The following is a 22325-nucleotide window of genomic DNA, read 5'->3' on the forward strand; positions in this document are numbered from 1 at the left end:
GTAGCAGCTCTTACTATGTTTAAAATTAGGGTATGCAGTCCAAGCTGCATCCGCCCCCCTCTCCCCCGCTTTGCTCATTAGGACACACCAATGGTAACTATACACTATTCTATTTTAAAATAAACATTCTGAACAAACTATCTTTTTCAGCATTTCTTTAATTTATGCTCACTGTCCTCAGATCTTTAGATTTTAACATCAAAAGTGCTGAAACCAATACTTTCATGAAGAATAGAATACAAACTATTGGAAATCAAATTATCTCTGTAATGAGTCTTGCATTCTTTATATATCTTTGCATTCTTTATATATCTTTTGGGAGCACAGGGTTTATGCAATGTTGAATTTTAGATAGTACATGTACCAATATTGTATCTGATAAAATGAAAACTGATAGATGACTAGTCCTACATCTGAAAGGGTTTGGTCTAAAATCGAGGCAATGCTCTTTTCCGGCTCCTCTCTTTTGTACAGTAGCTCACCTAAATTCGTTCCCCTTTCTGAAGCCATTTGTTCTGCTTTTTCCGGACTTCACAGTTTCCCCAGGTTGCTCGATGTTGCAATTTTATTTGTGGCTAAAGGGTGGAAATCAAGATTCTCAATGACACCACCGGTGGACATATGTTCTCCATACTGCAGTAAAAATGTCTAAAAATAAAACATTTCCGTGACTGTATCAAGCCTCTTCTGACCTGCAGACTCCCTGTGATCTATTAAGCTCTGATTTTGAGATGTGCAAGTACAAAAGGTCTAGTCACAATACTATATTCAAAACTCCATTTGCAGTTGATATCTATGGATCCTCATGAATCTGTTTATGTGATGGACCTGGTAGAATCTGCAGATGCTAAATATTGGGAGGAAATCCATTCTAACCATGTTGCACTGCAGGTGGGGCAGACTTAAAATGTGCAGAGAGATTTGGATTTGTGACTGGTGTGTCCAAACTCAAATATAAATTGCAGTGTAAAAATAAAGCTGTCCAGCTACATGCAACAGCAGCCAGTATTTACCCTGCATGCAAAATAATAAATGGAGGCTTCATTAATAGTCGTGAGCGTAGGCAAGCCTGAAGTATGTTTTTACACCCCTTGCATTGCAACATGGTTTGTTCCAGGTGCGCAGTTACTTGCTCTTTTTTGCTTTACTCCCACTTTAGAATAAGACTCATAGGGAATTCGATTCAACGCGTTATTGAATAGCGACGGGAGGGACTCCCGAACCTATTCAATAAACCGTGCTGTTTGGGAGCGCTAAGGATTTCTACTCGCACCCCCCTGGGGATGCGAAGAGAAATCCGACCAAAGTGCCGGGTGCGCGGCTGTTTTTCTACATAGCGCAGCGCTAACAGCCGCGCGCCCGGAACTTTGGTCAGAGAATACTGGTTACCGCACCTTAACACCCTTGTTAGTCACTGTACTTAAGGCAGAATGGAAACCATACCGCCTGCTGTTGTCCAGGAACTTGTGGACAGTTTGCCAAGAAGCGTGTCTGCAGCAATCACTGCATATGGTGGATCTGCAAACTACTGACGTCAATAAAATCTTGTTGATCATTTGCTGTAAGTGTCCAATCACGTTTGTCTATATAGTGTAGATCATTGACTAGTTTCTTTGTAACTTTGAATGTATTTACGCCCTCCTCAAAAGTAATAAATAGAGGGGGCACTTTTTTATTAGTTGCAATAGGTAAGTTTAGCAAATGATTGGAGGGCAACTGCCTGGTGAAGTGAACTATCCATGAAACTTGTAGACAAGTGACATTGTAAGTTTTTATTTTCTGCTTTATATTTTACCTTTCATCCATATGTTCCATGTTATGTATATTATCCTAAAAATTTAATTATAAAAATTACATTTTATTTAAATTCTGCATACTACAGGATATATTTGCTGGTCTCCATTTAATGTTTATGGTTTTCCATCAGGATACCATTTGGTGTATTACTGTATCTTTTATTTTGAATAAATAGATTAGTGTTCATCATAGGAGTTCAGATACAGAGATGATGTTATTGTAATAATGAATAATACATTATATAATTTTAAATTTAACTCAAATTATCTTAGTTCTTACACAAGGCTCATTAAAGTTACTCTTAAGATACCTCTGGAGTCAGCTCTAGATATACCCCCCTTTTGGAAATATTACTTAGTTTTTGGAAAGCCTTCTGTCCTAACTGCAGACACTAAGGTTCTCTCCCACTGCATGTCGACATTACAACTCATGTCGACAAGATGAATGTCAACAAAATATACTGAACCAGCTACAAGGTTTGTATCTACAGTTGTGTCCACATACATTTATCCTCAAATTGCACCAAATAGCCCTGTTTAGAGTGCCACAGACATTGTGACTTAGCCGTGCCAAAGCACTAATATTATGTACCTATTACACTAGAAGTGAACGAAGATTCAAAACTGAGGAAAAAGCTGCAAATTTGGGGGAAAAGGTCACAATATAGGACAGTAAGGAAACCAGGGGTGTGTGTGTGGGGCACCTTGCCCTGGGCACCATCTGACAAGCCCAAGGGGCGTGTCTCTGGTCTGGGCAATGTCCAGTGCTGGGATCAAGTGATGATCCCAGTGCAGGAAGTTCTGCAGTCCGGTGAAATGTGTCCTCAGTGAATACATCTCACTGGACTGTTTCCAGCGGCAGGTGACATTTGGCGCCAGCTGCGACCTGGGTATAGCTTGCAGAACGACGGCCATTAAAGGGCGGCAGTCATTTGAATTTGGCACCAGTGATTCATGGCTTGTGGACCGGCAGCCAACAGAAAGCGGCCATGGCAAGACAATTGCAGCGAACAGCGTCAAGGCTAGCGCCGTCTATGGCGTCTGACATCACCACTGGGCGGTAGAGTCAGTTCAGTGGCGGCAGGCGAAGGATAAAGACAATGCGAGAAGAGCTCCAGTGGCTACGGCAGAGGTGAGAAGACAACAGGCTCAAGAGAGAAGAGCTCCGGCGGCGATGCCGCTGGCCAGGACAGGCCAGCAGTAAAAGAATGCGGCTGAGGACCGGAGAGTGCTGCAGTGGTGGAAAGTAAAAGAGCTAACAAAGCTCCCCACTGCAGCCTCTCCCACAGGACAGATAGACCCTCTATGAGGCCGTCCCATCCTTAATCCCTCCCTATACTACCAGGTTGTAGGGCACTAGGCACGTGGGGATAATCAGGCCTTAGGCCTGTGGCACTGATAGGCGGGCTTTAGGCTCTAGTTTCTAAGGCTATAAGTGACTTTGGGCAATAAACCCAGGTTACATAATTTTTCCCAATTTGCCCAAGGTGCCAAACCCTAATCTAGGGTAAAAGATAAGATAATGCTTAATATGTGACGATACCAATTATTTTACTTCAAAAGTACTAATCCTAAGCACCTAGTGCACAATATGCAAAATAAGACGTACAAAATTGAGGAAAAAGTAGCAAAGCTGAGGAAAAACGGCACGGCACAGGCATAGCACCAGGTGCCTTGCACCATATGTACAAAAAGGACATACAGGTTGAGTCTCCCATATCCAAAATGCTCGGGACCAGGAGTATTTTGGATATCGGAATATTCCGTATTTTGGAATAATTGCATGCCATAATGAAATGTCTTAGGAATAGGGCCCAAATCTAAACACAGAATGCATAAGGTGTATAAGGTGTTATATACACCTTATACACACAGCCTGTAGGTAATTTTATACAATATTTTTAATAATTTTGTGTCTCAAAGTTTGTGTACATACATGAAATTCATTTATGTGTCATATACACCTTATACATACAGCCTATAGGTAATTTTTTACTTTATTTTTAATAATTTTGTGCCTTAAACAAACTTTGTGTACACCGAACCATCAAAAATCAAAGTTTTCATTATCTCAGTCATGCTAAAAATATTCCGTATTTCGGAATATTCCGTATTTCGGAATATTTGGATATGGGAGACTCAACCTGTGTATGTACATAAGCCTAACAGACACAAGCCAAGTGGAGCAACATTTAAGAGTGGAAAATAAATGCAAGAGTATTATCATTACTGTTTCTGTTATTATAGTTTTCACTGGCCTCTCTGTACACACTAAATAGCCTGTGAAATAGGGGACACAACCTTCATTCTGTTCCTAAACTACAGTGTTTGTCAAAATCCTGCTGTGCGACATTCATAGCAGAAATATCTCCCTCTACATGGACAGAAAAACAATCAGATACAATTGAAAGATTAGCCACCATCACACAGAGAAGGACATTTCCAACAGTTGTTAATCACAGTAAAATGTATGTTTGGGAAAAATAGAATTGTCTCTTAGGGGAAAATACAAAAAAAGTACATGAACAAAATGTCACCATTATTCGTAAATATCCAGATATAATTAATTAATCCAGAAATACATGCACATCTACATAAAACATAGTGCAGCAGCGTACAAACCAATACAGTATTCAAGAGCCAGTCAGTAAAATGTAGGAGTCTGCAGGAAGTTTCTACGAAGTTATATATCTATTGACATCATTAAAAGTAATGTAATATTTGATACTGGCTATGGTCAGCCGTTGTGTACTGTACTCATGCTCTGATACTCTTATTGCGAAAAGTGTCATTGTTACCCTGTACGGCCAAGGATATACGTTGTCTTATAAATAAAAGTTAATAACGAAAATAATCTCCCAAAACTTAGGTTCTAGTCAAGTGCACACCTTCTATAGGCGTATTGGCTGCCTGGGTTATTCAATTTATGCAGCCGTGATAGACAGTAAATGTTTATAACTCCCTCTTGCTTGGGCATGTTATAGCATTATGTTTTGTAGTCACTTTCTCATTTGGTAGCCTGTGAGTTACATTAGACTAGTCAAACAGGGGTCCCCACACAAGCAGTTTTTTTTGTTAGGTTTTTTTTAACACTTATAGATACAGAAAAATGCAACTATGTAAATTGACGCACAGACAAAACTGATGTAAACAATGGCCACCAGGTCACCTTCATTGGTGATTTCAGATTTTTGTTTTACAATGCTATATACAAAGTTCGCGACATACAGCAACATAGATCACTTCTGTACATTACATAATTTTCATAGAATATCCTAACTTTTTGACAGATACAGTCAGGTGCATAAATATTGGGACATTTACAGAATTTTCAGATTTTGGCCTTTATTCACCACCACAATGGCTTTGAAATGAAACAAACAAGACGTGCTTTAACTGCAGACTTTCAGATTCAATTTGAGGGTAATTACATCCAAATCAGGTGAACGGTGTAGGAATTACAACGGTTTCTATATGTGCCTCACACTTTTTAAGGGGCCAAAAGTAATGGGACTATCAACTCAAAAGCTATTTCATGGACAGGTGTGGGCTATTCCCTCGTTATTTCATTATCAATTAAGCAGGTAAAAGGTCTGGAGTTGATTCTAGGTGTGACATTTGCATTTGGAATCAGTTGATGTCGACTCTCAATATGAGATCCAAAGAGCTGTCACTATCAGTGAAGCAAGCCATCATTAGGCTGAAAAATCAAAACAAACCCATCAGAGAGATAGCAAAAACATTAGGTGTGGCCAAATCAACTGTTTGGAACATTCTTAAAAAGAAAGAACGCACCGGAGAGCTCAGCAACACCAAAAGACCCGGAAGACCACGGAAAACAACTGTGGTAGATGATAGAAGAATTATTTCCCTGGTGAAGAAAAACCCTTTGACAACAGTTGGCAAAATCAAGAACACTCTCCAGGAGGTAGGTGTATATGTGTCAAAGTCAACAATCAAGAGAAGACTTCACAAGAGTGAATATAGAGGGTTCACCACAAGATGTAAACCATTGGTGAGCCACAAAAACAGGAAGGCCAGATTAGAGTTTGCCAAACAACATCTAAAAAAGCCATTACAGTTCTGGAACAACATCCTATGGACAGATGAGACAAAGATCAACTTGTACCAGAGTGATGGGAAGAGAAGAGTATGGAGAAGGAAAGGAACTGCTCATGATCCAAAACATACCACCTCATCAGAGAAGCATGGTGGTGGTAGTGTCATGGCGTGGGCATGTATGGCTGCCAATGGAACTGGTTCCCTTGTATTTATTGATGATGTGACTGCTGACAAAAGCAGCAGAATGAATTCTGAAGTGTTTCGGGCAATATTATATGCTAATATTCAGTTAAATGCTTCAGAACTCATTGGACAGCGCTTCACAGTGCAGATGGACAATGACCCGAAACATACTGCAAAAGCAACCAAAGAGTTTTTTAAGGCTAAAAAGTGGAATGTTATGCAATGGCCAAGTCAATCCCCTGACCTGAATCCGATTGAGCATGCATTTCACTTGATGAAGACAAAACTGAAGGGAAAATGCCCCAAGAACAAGCAGGAACTGAAGACATTTGCAGTAGAGGCCTGGCAGAGCATCACCAGGGATGAAACCCAGCGTCTGGTGATGTCTATACGTTCCAGACTTCAGGCTGTAATTGCCTGCAAAGGATTTGCAACAAAGTATTAAAAAGTGAAAGTTAGATTTAGGATTGTTTAGTTTGTCCCATTACTTTTGGCCCCTTAAAAAGTGGTAGGCACATATAGAAACCGTTGGATGTAATTACCCTCAAATTAAATCTGCAAGTCTGCAGTTAAAGCACATCTTGTTTGTTTCATTTCAAAGCCATTGTGGTGGTGAATAGAGGCCAAAATATGAAAATTCTGTCAATGGGCCTGATTCAGACCCACTCGCGAGCGGCTGTCCGCTCGCAAGTGGGTCGATGGTGTGCACTGCGCATGCGCACGACGGAGGGAGCTCCGTCGTGCGCATGAGCAAGACGCGACGAGCGAAGGACTGTCCTTCGCTCGTTGTGTCTGATCAAAGGGGGCGTGCTGTCGATGTTGATTGACAGCACGCCCCCTTTGGTGGGCGTGCCGGGGGTGTGCCTCCCAGACGGGGGCGTTCCCAAGGGAACGCCTACCGTCAGAAGCCGGCCCCACTGACATCACTAGTGATGTCAGTGGGAGTGATTTTGGCTCTGATAGAGCCAAAATCACTCCGGGCCTTGCGGTTGAGAAACTCAACCGCAGGCTTCGGCTCGCAGTGGCGATGGTCGCGATGGTCAAGACAATCGCGACCATCAACCTGCACGCTCGTATAGGCTGTGGGTGGTGACCCACAGCTATACGAGCGTCCAGGAGGACGCTCCATAATTATGGAGGTGGGCCCTGATTCAGAGCGAGCACTCTGGTCAGAGCGTCCGGCTCTGAATCAGGGCCAATGTCCCAATATTATGCACCTGACTGTACATACCACACTAGTGCGCTCCCTTTCCCTCAGATTCCAACTCACTCTAAAGGTTGGGTACATATCCGCTGACCAAGGGATCTGCAGTCCGAGCGGCAGATCGGTAAGCCAATACACTCTTACCAATCTGTCGCTCAATGTGTATGCACTAAGATCACAACTTGGCGGGCATTTAAATTTGCCCGCCCAGTTGAGAAGTCAGTCATCGGTGGTCCCTGCAGCAAGTGTACGGGCAATCGGCAGGTCACCCGTGCACACAACCAGACATGCCGATATATCTGCAAGATATATCAGCATCGGCTGTGCTGCAGGACAGATGCGATATGTCTGTGAACGACGCCGATGCATTATGCCAGGGGTGGCCAACCAGTCGGAGGCAAAGAGCCAAAAAATATATGTAGTCAAACGAAAGAGCGCCGTCGGCGCGCGAGCTAAAAAAGGGGCGTGGCCTGTCACAAGGCCACACACCATTTTCGTGAGCACGCCTTTGGTATGACATTTGCAGGAGCATGATCTTGTGTAACACCCCCGTTTTTAGTCACGCTGGGGGCGAGCCCAGGACATTAAGAATAAACATTTTACATAATCTTCCCAATATACATTTTTCACTGTTGAAGTGAAAGAAAAAGCCAGAGCAACATAGAAAACATTGAAATAGCCACGTTCACATAAAATACATATTGAATCCAGAACCACATAAAATACATTGAGAATGCCAGTGCCCATTATGCTGTGCCCCCTGTAGTTGTGCCCCATATGCAATGCCCCCAGTAGTTGTGGCCCTTATGTAATGACCCCTGTAGCTGTGCCCATTATGCAATGCCCTCTGTAGTTGTGCCTCTTCTGCAATGCCCTCTGTAGTTGTGACCATTAATCAATGCCCCCAGTAGTTGTGGCCCTTATGCAATGCCCCCTGTACTGTGCCCATTATGCAATGCCCCCTGTACTGTGCCCATTATGCAATGCCCCCCAGTAGTTGCCCCTTCTGCAATGCCCCCTGTAGCTGTGCCCATTAAGCATTGCCCCCCCAATAGTTGTGCATATATCTGTGCATATATCTGTAAAAACTCTGGCAAGAAATCATGGGTTTTTGAATAGCAATGGAGAGTTAATACTACTTTGCACTACAGACAGAGCAGGCCTAAAGACTTAGGGCCTATTTATCACTGAGCTTTATCATACGCAACAAGTTTTAAAACTTATGCGTATAATAAATGGTGCTCAAGCCAATCAGCTCCCAACTGTCATTTTTCAAACAGATGACAGTTAGGAGCTGATTGGCTGGAGCACCATTATCATACGCAATGAGTTTTATAACTCGTAGCATATGATAAAACTCGTTGATAAATTGGCCCTAATGTCCTCATGAAACATGCTGAACTGTTGTCACTCCATAACACCGGATTTTGTACTGATGATTTTAACATGAGCTTCATTTTGAGTTCTCCAGATGAAAATATGTTTAATTGAAATTCAGCTTCTTAAAAAGATTAGAACCATGGGGTACAGTGTCTGGAACCATAATAGTCTGGGAACAACTCTTACCTGGTGCCTGTGCTTAATGTTTACGCGTTACTCCCAGAGTGTAAAATTTACATTAAAAAAACTACCAAGACAGCGGTAAAGCATTTAAAAAAAAAAAAAAGATGAATAAATGATAAGTTCTGTTTTTGTTGTTGTTGTTTTTTTCAACAGTATTTTAATAAAATGCATATTATGCAGACTAGCACACATTTGTGGTTTTCATGCTAAGAAAAATACTCAAACCCATACATACCCTTACATGTCTACAATTTACATGTCTCCGAGTCCAGACTAATAACCATGAAAAAGTGGTGGCTTCAGCCAGTGGAGAATATTTCACAAACCCTCAAAATGTTAGACACAGCATAACCACCACAGTTTTCAAATTAGAATGTTGCTGTATAATGAATAAATATATACAATTTCAAATTGAATTGTCACGTTAAATACAAAATGTCTTTCAACATTAAAGAGAATGTGTCACCAGATTCTGAATTCCCAATTATACATTGTATAGTGCCTTTTCCAATATAAGTGTTAAAAGATGGTGTATGAGGAAGCTTATTTGTGAAGATCATAATGCAGCTCTACAGGTGATTAAATCCAACTGTTTTACAAATACTCTGTAGACAAATTGGGCCACAATAGGAAACCATTTTAATTCATGTGTAGGGAACAAGGCACCATGCAATATAGAAATAAAATGAGACTCTAGAACTTGTAGGATTTGTCTATACAGAAAGGAACATTTATACAGTATAGTTATTTAGTCAATGTCCTTCACTGAGGGGGTCATTCAGACCCGCTCGCGAGCAAAGGACGCTCGCAAGCGGGTCGATTTGTTCCCCCATTGCGCATGCGCACGACGGAGGGAGCTCCGTCGTGCGCATGCGCGAGACCCGGCGAGCGACGGGCTCTCCATCGCTCCGGGTCTCGCACCAAAGGGGGCGTGCTGCCGATGTTGATTGACAGCACACCCCCTTTGGTGGGAGTGCCGGGGGCGGGCCTGCCAGACGGAGGCGTTCCCATGGGAACGCCTACCGTCTGAAGCCGGCCCCACTGACATCACCAGTGATGTCAGTCGGAGTGATTTGGGCTCTGATAGAGCCAAAATCACTCCAGGGCTTGCGGCAGTGAGACCCTACCGCAGGGTCTCTGTCGCAAGCCCGATGGTCGCGATGGTCAAGACCATTGCGACCATCATCATGGACGCTCGCATATGCTGTGGGTGGTCACCCACAGCTATGCGAGCGGCCAGGAGGCCGCTCCATTTTCATGGAGGAGGGCACTGATTGAGAGCGAGCGCTCTGGTCAGAGCGTTCGGCTCTGAATCAGGCCCTGAGTCCCTACTCAATGGCAATTTCAATTGCTACTAAGGTGGGAACTTAATCAGCCTCGATAAGTTATTGGGGGAGAAAAAGGAAGATAGCCTTTGGCTTTATCGCCTGAGTCTATTCAATTAGCCTCCCTTTTTCTCCCGATGCCTGTGTTAATGTCCTTGAAATGAAGGGGTTAACATGCATTAACTCAAGTCATTGGGCGTTAACCAACAGAATCCGTGATTCGGGCATTGATTGACTGTTATCCCCCGATAATAGGATACTTATCTGGGATTTATTTTCGGATCTCATGAGACCCTGCCAAAAAAAAACCCCATTAAGTGGGGCTAATTGAATAGAGCGCAGTAATTTACCACAACTAATTGAAATCCCCCCTATGGGTTCAACTGGCCATGCAATAAAATGTACAAGATAAACCTACAGAAACCATTTGAGAAACAGAACAATCTTATTACAGCAAACTATTTAGCTGCTACTAAATGATGTCCTATAGAAACACAAATAATGTATAGCTAGATAGACAAATACAATCATCATTACCAGCACATACAGTACTTGAAACCTCTCTATAGTACATATATCCTCTAATAGGTGCATTTGCAGGTTTGTATGGCCTGCTTGTGTAATGCTGGGTACACACTGTCCGATATATAGTTGTACAGCCGATGAACAATCGTTCCTTCTCTGTGTCCTCTCATGACTCCTCTCCCCCCCCCCACTTCCACTAACAGTAGGAGTTCCCCAAGGTTCTGTTCTTGGACCTCTCCTTTTCTACCTATATACGTCCTCTTTAGGTGAACTCATAAACTCCTTTGACCTCCAATATCATCTCTATGCTGATGATACTCAAATTTACCTTTCCACCCCTGAGCTGCTGTCTCTTCATGGATGTCCCAGCGCTTTCTTAAACTTAACATGTCTAAGACTGAGCTGATCATCTTTCCACCCTCTTCCACTATCTCACTTCCCACAATTTCTTTATCTATTGATGATACAACTATCGCCTCTATCCCCAAAGTATGCTGTCTTGGAGTTATCCTAGACTCTTCCCTCTCATTTAAACCACACATTCAGCACCTCACAGTCATGCCGTTTCCACCTAAAAATATCTCCAGAATTAGACCCTTCCTCACCCAAGATGCCACTAAAACCCTCATCCACTCACTGGTCATCTCCAGATTGGACTACTGTAACCTTCTCCTAGCTGGCCTCCCAGTCTCTCACCTCTCTCCACTACAATCAGATCTCAATGCTGCTGCTTGGCTCATCTTCCTCTCCAGACGTTCTACATCTGCTTCCCCTCTCCTTCAAGCCCTACACTGGCTCCCTTTCCCCTTCAGATGCCAATTCAAGGTTCTTACACTCGCCTACAAAGCCCTCACCAAATCCTCTCCCACATACATTTCCCGATCTTCTCTCCCCTCACACTCTTGCCCGTCCACTTCACTCAACAAATGCATGCCGCCTCTCTTGCCAACTGATTACTTCCTCCCACTCCCGCATCCAAGATTTTGCCCGTGCTGTTCCCTACCTTTGGTATGCTCTCCCTCTCCCTATCAGACTCTCCACCTCTCTACAAATCTTCAAACGGCCTCTCAAGACCCACTACTTCATCAAGGCCTTCCAGCTCTCATCCTAACCCACTTCATACTCTTTCCTCCGTATCTTCCACTTCTGTGTCACGCCTGTCTGTCTGCCCCTCCCCTTTAGAATGTAAGCTCTCACGAGCAGGGACCTCTTCCCTCAGGTGCTTCTCTTTACATTTTCTTTGACTCTTTACTCCCCATAAGGGCACCTAACACGTGACTGCCAACTCCCTGCTGCTTATTGTGAGTGCTTTAATCGCTATTGCAGCAATGTATATAAATCGTGTCCTTGTCCTGCACTTTAATGTACTGTAAGTTACTTGTTTCTTGTTCACTTACTAGTTCTATGTACTATGTAAGGTGCTGCGGAACACTTGTGGCGCCATATAAATAAAGGATAATAATAATATATCGTTCAGTGCATCTGCAGGCATGCACACACAATATATCTGTGAATGATGTCGTTGACAAATATATCATGTCAGCTGTGCAGCACGGCAGAAGCTATATATCTTGCAGATATATGGTGTGCATCTGTCGGTGTGCATAGACAGCCTACCAACCAACCCGTTATGCCGGCCGCAAGAACCACCAACAATGACAACACAAATGGGTGAGCAAATTTAAATGCCAGCCCAGTTGTGATGTCTTGCAAAACATATCAAGAGGTCGGCTGGTAAGTGTGCATGCTTACCAAATCAGTCGCTCGGTCGACAGGGCAGTCGGCCAGCTGCTGGGTCAGTCATGTGTGTACCCCGTATAAGAACGTCTATTGCCATCCCAGTTCCACCTCTTAGTTTGTAAGGAATTATGGGCCTGATTCAGAGCCGCTCGTAAGCGGCCGCTCGTTCGTTCCGAGCGATGTTTGCACAACTGCGCATGCATACGGATCATAATACGCATGCACGAACCAGTCAGTGCGGCCGAAAATCGTTTATTCGCTAAATAGCGAATGCCTGCTATTTTGAGTGACAGGAGGAGGCGTATGTGGGTGGTAATAGGGGAAGGTGCTTGAAAACGGGGAGTGGAGATCCGAACGCAGGCGTGCTTAAAGGTCAAAACGGGCGTTTTATGGGTGTGGATAATTAATACAGCAGCGTCATTGACCACGTCACTGGGTTATTTTATAGTCAGAACTGCTCGCAAGATTGCGGTAGGAAAAACCAACCACAAGAATAGCGAGCAGTTCATACGCTGGTCGATGTACTCGATTAATCTAATAAATAGCGGACATGACGTAGGATGCGAGCGGCCAAGGGGCGTAGTTTTCAAAACAATGACCGTATGTTTGGTTCGCTCGTTCAGAGCTAAAGGCGTGAACAGACCGCAAAGAGCGAACGGTTCATTTGAATAGCCACCCCTTTTTTCTGAACGAGCGAGCGCAAATAGCGTCCGGCTCTGAATGAGGTCCTATGTGCCAAGTTGAAGATGGCTATGTACTATAGCCGCATTTGTGTGTATTTATTTTGCAGAGTGAATTCACGCAACATACACTACGAGTGTACATTCAATTCTGCATCATCCCCAATATGTATCAATATGTATACTGTTCAGCTTTATTTGTGACAATAAGTATAAATGTTTATTGTGCTAACACAATATTTACATTTTCTAAGGGTCTTACATGGAGCTTTAGAAAGAAAACTGGAACACACACACACGTGTGTATATTTACCAAGCTGTCCATATGTTTGTGATCAAGGCTTATATGGGCTAAGAGAGGACCAAGCGCCTGATTCAGCAAGGAACACAGTTGCTAATATGCACACAATTGGTCGATTGTTGCACACTACGCATGCATCGCAGTCCGCGAACCATCCTCTACAGACACATGGCAGAGAGATTGAAAGGAAGTGTCATTTGTGGGAGGTGACGGGGATGCGGTCTGCGAAACGCAGGCATGCAGGGCATTTGAACGCAATTGCATGGGCGTGCATAAATTAGCCACTGCTATGCCTTACGCAGCAAGAGCACTCAGCGTGCAATGAAGTTAGCAATTTCTGAGTAAGGTCAGAGCTTGTGCAAGTGTGCATGATGCTGCGATGGTACTGGATTGTACCAATGTTTTCGCAGTCTTGCTAAACATTACAGATGTGTGTAAGGTAAAGTGGGCGTCCTTATGTAGTGCAGCGCGGCATTGCGATCGCAATATATTAGCATACTATCGCAGTTGAACTGTGTTCGTAATCACAATTGCATTCGCAGTTGCATTCTGTAGTGAATCAGGGCCTGTTTCAGAGCCGGATGCTATTTGCAGACGGTCGTTCCAAAAAAAGGGCCGGCTATTTAAATTGAGCGCTCGCTCTTTGCGGTTTGTTGACGCCTCTATGTCTGAGTGAGCGAACGAAAAATGCACTCGCTATTTTGTAAAGACGCCCCTTTGCCGTTCGCATCACACGTCATCTCCGGTATTTATTAGATTAATCGGGTACATCGAAAGGCATCTGAACTGCTCGCAGTGTTTGTGGTAGGTTTTTCTTACTGCTATCACTGTGAGCAGTTCAGGCTAAAAGACAACCAAGTGACGTGGTCGATGACGCTCCTTTACTAATTATGCACTCCCAGTAAAAACACCCTTTTGACCTTTTGGCACGCCTGCGTTCGGATCTCCACTCCCCCGTTTTCAAGCATCTTCCCGTTACCACCCACAAACGGTACATTCTGTCAATCAAATTAGCAGCCCCTCGCTGTTTTGCGAGCTCACGATTTCCGGCCGCAATAACTAGTTTGCGCATGCGCATTACGACCCATACGCATGCGCAGTTGTGCGAACATCGCTCAGAGCGAACGAGCGGCCGCTTATGAGTGGCTCTGAATCAGGCACTCAGGCCCCTACCAATTTTGATGTAACATTTGTCTTGACATACATAGCAAGTGGCAAAACATAATTGCTGTTGCAATTTATTTTTACCAATGTTCATGGCTGCAGGACCACCATCACATAAAATTATGGATACAAAAGTGCGGTGTTAGTAATTAGTACTTAGCAAATATATATGGTCATAACGAAATGGGCCCATCATGAACACTAAGACCGTGCCGATGGGACGTCCATAGATACACATTGTAAAAGGTTTGTACTGTATTAAGGATAAATACAATTCAAAACTGGACGCATCTCTAAAGGGTGCAAATGGCTTGCATACAAATACACATGGACACTCCTGACACTGCTTCAAGAGGAGGCAAATTTAAGAACTGCTCAACTCTACTAAAGGCCACATTTTGGTACGAATACGGAGTATGGAAAGTATTGTTTTCTGCTCATCAAAAGTATTCTAACTGAGAATCTCTGTATTTTAAAGACCCCCAATTTCTTTCATTAATAAACAGTGTGATTTCATGTTTACGAGTTTATTTCAGAGTATTCTCCCACACTAGTCTTCTTTTAAGCATTCATTATTTTTAGTGACTCTGACCTCTGCAATTTCCATTTTGTGGTCCTTCTCTTTCAGTCTTCATCTAACTTCCGTCTAGCAGCTCCTGCTTAAACATGTTGCATGCCAATAGTTCCTTTCGGTGGACTTTTCTTTATGACTGTGGGGTCTATTCAGCATTGTTTTTTTTACATAACAAATAAGGAAACTATGATTTCCGTATTTTTTATGTAAATCCCCTATTCAGCAATGGGATAATGGAGAAGATGACGCAATTATCTTCTCCATTAATACCGCACTGTAGGGATCAGCCATTGATCTCTACAGTGCTTTAACGCTTTCTACCATTCAGCAAAGCAAAAAGCGTTAAAGCACTAGAAAAATATTTCCTTTATATAACGCCATTTCAGAATGGCGTTATATGAGGCAAATACTTAAATATCCCGAAAACTGCAGAGACAGAGGGAAATTTTCCCATAAGTCCCTGCAGTATCTTGTAAGCCCGCCCAGTCTCCATCCTTGTTTCCCGGTGATCGGCGACAGGTAAGTCACTTTAGAGCCTGTTAAACCAGCCGAATTTGATTGACATGCATATACAAGCTTTATACTAGCCTGTATACATTTATATTTATGTGCTATTATATTTAACATTTATATATAAATGTTAAATATAAAAGCACATAAATATACATGTATACAGGCTAGTATAAAGCCTGTATACGCATGTCAATCAGTTTGGACAGGCTGGAGCTGTACTTACCAGTCGGCGGTCACCGCAAGCAGGGACGGAGACTGTTCCCGAGCGCATGACTGAGCATGTACAGAGGAACAAACAGAAGGGATTGTTTTCGGAATCCCAAAAACAATCCCTTCTGTGACATCGCAGGGACAGTGTGTTACCGCAACCGCTGTCCCTGCACAAAATATTGCTGAATAGCAGCAATAAATTGTCAAAGTTGACAAAAACTTGTGACGATGGTGCCCGATAATATTCTGGGCAACATCGTCACTGTTGCTGAATAGACCCCTGTGGGGTGTATTTAACATTGGTGTATACTATTGAGCAATATTTGTGATAATAAGTATAAATGTTTATTGTTTAAACACAATATGTAAATTTTCTATGAATCTTACATAGAGTTTAAAAGTTTGTTCCATATCGCTGCATATTGCAGTGGGGATGTAGTTATAATCCCAGTGCTCAGAATGCCAGCGCCAGAATCCCGACACCAGTCATAATCCCGGGGCCAGCATCCCGACAGCTGACATCCTGATGGTAAGTATTGGGAGTTAGGGGGGAGTTAGGGTTAGGCTATGAGGGAGGGGTGGGTTAGGCTGTCGGAGGAGATGGTTAGGATTAGGCTGCAGAGGGGAGGGTTAAGTTTAGGGGTAAGGTTAGTGTACTTACCAGTAGCTGTCGGCATCTAACCCAGTTGGGATGCCGGCATTGGGATTCTGAGCACCAGCATCCCGTACATAACCCATTGCAGTGATATGGAACACATTATGGGGGAGATTGGAGAGGAATAAAGTGGAGAGAGATAAAGTACCAGCCAATTAGCTCCTAAGGCTGGGTAAACAGATGATATATCATATTGACTCGGATTGGAACGATATATAGGGTACATTGACTGTGTACCCACTACTCCGCGGATCAACAGCGTCATCACATTTGCTGATCTGCACAGATGTGATGAACGCATGAATGATACTGTATATCGCGCTGTCTCGCGCTATACTGTTCTGTGTGTACGGGCGACCAATGTATCATTACATGGGTTGTCCTGTTGACCAGAATCCAGGATTCTCTAATGTGTACTCAGCCTGTCATTTTTCATACACAGCCTGTAACATGTCAGAAGCTAATTGGTTAGTATTTTATTTCTCTCCAAGCTTTGCAGTAGCCCTCTTGTCAAATGGGAACGATCCATAGTTAGGAAGTTACAAATATGCTATTTTGCCTTTAAAAGAAAGTCCAAGAAAATAAACAATTCCTTTATTATAAGGACTTCAATATCACACTCACACTGACCTGTGGGAGTGGTATAATTTGTCGACAGGTAGAATGTCGGCAATTAGTACGTGGACAGGGCAATGCTGATGCCATAATGCTGATGCGGTACTAATGTTACAGCATTTACCATCATGGTTAATGCATTAGTACTGTTCCAGCATAGTGTAAAATGCAGGGCCGGCGCTACCACTAGGCAAATTTAGGCAGCTGCCTAATACCGCAGGCCACTGCAGAGTGCCTCTGGAATAATGTGTAGTGCGTACCGCACATAAGTGCAGTCCGCACTACACTACTAGTAACAACAAAACAGCCGCCGGCGCCGGCTGCTGTGTGTTTGTTTAAGCAGCCGAAAAGAGTCAGACAGACTCTCATCGGCTGCTGCGCCCACTGCCGGAGTCGAGCTGGAGCTCACTCAAGAGCTCCATTTTCCGGCTCCCGCAGTGGGTGATGGGAGAGACGTCATGACGTCTCTCCCATCATGCAGAGCGGGACGGGAGGGGGGGACGCCGGAGCGGAGTCCTGTGCGGGGATTAAGGTAAGTGGAGTTTTTTTTTTTACGTGTGTGTCTGCCTGGCCCAGGGATCACTGCTGGGGTACTGCTGGGGGTGGGGGGGACTACTACTGGGGGCACTGCTGGGGGGGATTACCACTGTGGGCACTGCTAGGGGGGGGACTACTACTGGGGGCACTGCTGGAGGGACTACTACTGGAGGCACTACACTGGTGGGACCACTACTGGGGGCACTGCCCTGGTGGGACCACTACTGAGGGCACTGCATAGGTGAGGATTACTGCTGGGAGCACTGCATAGGTGGGGATTACTGTTGGGGACACTGCATAAATGGGGATTACTGCTGGGGGCACTGCATAGGTGGAGGACTACTGATGGGGGCATTGCTGGGGGAGGACTACTACTGGCAGCACTGCTGGGGGGGGACTACTACTGGGGGCACTGCTGGGGGGGACTACAACTGGGAGCACTGCATCGGGGGCACCACTACTGGGGGTACTGCCCCGGGGGGGTTAGTACTGGGGGTACTATATAAGGAGGACTACTACTGGGGGCATTATATAAGGGGCACTGCAAAAGGGACCACTACCTGGGGCACTATATAAGGGGCACTGCATAGGAGGACCACTACCTGGAGCACTATATAAGGGGCACTGCATAGGGGGACCACTACTGGGGTCACTGTATAAGGGGCACTACTGGGGGCACTGCATAAGGGCTTGTGGAGCTATCCAGGGGGGGGGGGGGTGCAAGGTTGAAGAAATGCCTAGGGTGCCAAGAAACCTTGCACTGGCCCTGGTAAGATGGCATTACAATACCCATATACTAATTGTTCACATTCTATCCATTAAAAAAGTAACTATTTCCCTGACTGGGAGTGTAAAATCCCCAAAGAATGTTTATCCTTTGTGTATGTTTACGTCACGTGGTATTGTGTCCACATATTTAAGAACAAGACGGTATATGTGCAGTATATACTACCAATATATGCTATCACTCTCAGCAGGCAAAGTGTCCTACGTGCAACCTAGAGTTCAAGTTCTCATACACGTTAGTTAAGAACAAGAAGATGGCTGTTGAAATGAAGTTGACCAATCTCTAATATGCTGTAATATTGTGAAAATAATGCACACACAATTGTTCAAACAGTTCCATAACATATTTATTTCCATCTACAACCTAGCAACTCCCCTATAAGTGAGCTCGGCACCTACACACTGGAAGCCATTTTGTGGGCTGAACCAAAATTCAGCCAAACCGTATCATATGACCGAACGCCAGGACTGATACATGAAAATGTGTACAGTCAGAGCCCATCACTAACTTCAGTGGCACTTGACAGCAGCACAGCTACCACAGGATGTCAGTGTTGTAGAAATCACTGGATCACTAACCTTTAGGCAAAGCTTAAATCTTATCAATTCTACAAATGTACTTTTAGCAAAAAAAATCTAATTAACTTGGACTATTTTAAAGCAAAAATACATGATCAGTAAATTCATCAAGCACCAACACAAAACAAAATAGTCACATCTAAATATATAAATGTGCATAAAACCAGTGTAGATGCGTTTAGACTCATTGTACAATGATAAAGGAAATAATACAATGAGCTGCAAACCCACTAAAAATATATGCTTGTATATATATATATATATATATATATATATATATATATATACACACACACACACATATACAGTATATATATATATATATATATATATATATATATATATATATATATATATATATATACGTACTTACATACACACACACAGTGTGTGTGTGTGTCGTGATATTGTTTATGTGCCATGGTGTCAATTTTGCAGCAGCCTACTGTACATGTGTGTGAATTATTTAACGATCAAAAAAATCCTCCCACTGGATTCTGTTTATTACAATACATTAATCATGCATTAATTATTTTTTGATCGTTTTGGAAAAAAAAAAATAATTAGTACACCTGCTTAAAGCAGGTTACCATTAGCAAGATTCCTTTAATTTCGTGCACAAAAGATAGAAAAACAAGTCAGCATAAAAAAACAGGATTCATTTAGCGTAAGTAGGTCAGGTCTAATGAGAGAGTGCAACAGCCTAGATGAAAGATGCAGCAATAAAATAACACTGACCAGTTTGCATAATTCCCAACACGCCGAATCAGCCAGAAAATTAGAGGATTTAAGAGCAAAAATAACACCTGCAAAATTCTGATTATTAAACAGTTTTGCCAATTCTGCAAAATAAATCCAATCTAAGAGGTTGATTCGTTAGCATCACTGACATTGCACACAGTACAGTATTAGTAAACAAACATAAAATGACACAAAAACAAAGCAGAACAGCAATGTAAAATAGGCGTTACCGTATGGTAATACAGAATATGCATTCATGAGCAAGGCTATGTGAATAAAATAAATGCCATGCTCATTACTAGAACAGTACTGTGGCAATACAAGGTAATGCTCTCTTCTCCAGCTTAGTCTATGTAAATCTTCATCTCAATTCTTGCGCTCCATTGACTCATAGGATTAATGGACACATTGACTTCTTTGTGAGACCAGCCACCTATACATATTGCACAGTTCACTCTGAGGTCCTAATTTTTCCCAGCAAGGCAAGCGTGAAAGGCTAAAATAAATGAAGATTAGCGAGTGCTGGTCAGATGGGAACAGGTTCACGATGTGCCCATTGCATAGCTATGGATGTGCATGAGATGCTATATACGTATAATACATCTATATTGCAGCAAAAAAATAAAAAGTAAAATAAGTATTTGTTAAATCCTGTCTGCCATATAGGAGAAGCAGTAATGGTATAGACGCATTACCTTTCTGTGTCTGTCCTTCTTCCATGTTTTCCTCCATGTCCACCTCTCTGGCTGGAAACTGAACTAGCACCAACTACTAAGGAGCACTAATGTGTGATGTGGGTGCAGTGCACACTGTGTGACTGTGCAGCAGAGCTGTAGCTGTGTGCACGCCTAGTGCGCTGCACTCTCCCTCCTCACTGCCTGACTTTTGCTTGGAGACAGCCTGTCAAGTGGAATTTCATTCAAATTACTCTTCCGTGAAGATGATCAATTCCTCTCCTCAAAGCTTCCCATTGTACACCAGTACAAGCAGGTATTGGGGCTGCCTGGTGATGGAGTTAGGAGGGGAATGTGTCTGGGAGGAAGCATAGGAAGCTCCTTTCTCCTGTATCAGGGCTAGAATTGCATGCACAGCCTAGAAAACTAAGGATTGCATTGAGGTCTGAGGGGAACAAGCTGCAGTGAGAACAGATGAAGGGGCGTATCTGTACAGAAAACAGACCACCAACTGAAATACCCCCTACAAGCTGGCAGAGTGGAAAAGCCCAAATGTCTGTGGGCTCTGTCTGTGCTGCAGTAGAGAGGCTGTACTCCCAATTAGACCCCATTACAAATGACATGCTTTGCTGATTATTCCATTGTATTTGTGTTTTTATGGATTGTTATTCCAGGCACAGTGATGGGAACATGTCGGTACACTGATAGATGTTCAGCCTGGCTGTGATGTCACCCAGAGATGTTATTTAACACATACAGTATGCACTTGTTAAACACCAATACAGTGACACTGCTTGCAGGGATTGGGATACAGTAGGAATGGGAGTCTAGATTCCTTTGTCTCCAATAGACCACTGGTAAGGATATAGACAGAAGAAGAAGAAGAAGTACCATTTTGAGGGAGAATTTGGAAACCTGATTTGAAATGCAAAGCACAATCTGCAGACTGAGGCGAGCTGCAGTCTGTGTCTGACTGACAAGCTTTTCATTTTCCCATCTCCAGCAATCTAGAACATTTCTCAGGTGGCACCATAATTCCCAACAACACTTCAATGTGTCTGCTTGTTTACAGCACACAGAAAGCATCCGTGGTGCACAGTGTTTCACAGTAATGCGCATGGTAGGCAGAGAAAACAAATAGAATACAGATTAATTCAGAAACACAAAAAATAATAATTTAACCACCAAAAAAAATAAAATATATTGTGGTTAAAGCTAGAATGGAAATCCTATAACCACACTAGGATAACAAGGCTGCATGGTTTTAAAAAGCATAATTCGGTCTTTTATCCATTTACAGTATATTTAGGTTGTGATACGGTTTCTACAAAGAACACATTAAAAGTGTAGGCAATATTTTTCCAATCAGCTATTCCTTCCGATAATATTATATTATTTGGTTTTCTTTATTGCTGCTATTCAGATATTTAATAATAATAAAAAAAATGTTTCTTCTTTTTTAGAAAATAATCTCAGTATGGCTGCCCAGAGGGTGAAATATTTGATTAATATTTTTTTTTCCTTTTCTGGAAGAAAATTTGACTGTGGTGTGTATTTATTTATTTTCTGTGTCTTTTACATCCAACAGTTCAAATAAAATGAGTGATTAAATTACTTACCACTTAAACACACACTTTAGAGTGGACCTGTTTCCAGGTCCGCTAATATTGATTTTTCCTTAATTCATAGTGACTTGTGTAGTCAGTGGTGCTTTTAGGAGAGATCATTTATGCAGCACTCTGTATGCTCTCATGGGCCCTCTATCCTGCACAGCATTAGAGTTGTGACTTGTTGTACAGGAAGTCCCCTGGAAGCAAACACTTTATTATGGTAGCTTGATATTCACCTTCAGCTTCAGTTTGGTTTGACAGACTGCATTATGTTTGCTATCAGTCTGG

The 22325-nt window shown here is 42.9% G+C and overlaps 1 protein-coding gene across 1 annotated transcript in view; it reads right to left on the bottom strand.

Annotated features, from left to right (window-relative positions):
- GPM6A (glycoprotein M6A) overlaps nt 1-20874 on the bottom strand; it is a 186675-nt gene extending 165801 nt beyond the window's left edge. Inside the window, exon 1 of the mRNA XM_088448472.1 lies at nt 20449-20874. Within this exon, the coding sequence (XP_088304598.1) occupies nt 20449-20485 (37 nt within the window). The 5' untranslated portion in view covers nt 20486-20874. The remainder of the gene's footprint in view (nt 1-20448) is intronic.
- Nucleotides 20875-22325: the final 1451 nt, after the last annotated feature.

The sequence above is a fragment of the Taudactylus pleione genome, unplaced genomic scaffold (genome assembly GCF_031769625.1).
Source record: "Taudactylus pleione unplaced genomic scaffold, aTauple2 ptg000021l, whole genome shotgun sequence".
Lineage (NCBI taxonomy): Eukaryota > Metazoa > Chordata > Amphibia > Anura > Myobatrachidae > Taudactylus > Taudactylus pleione.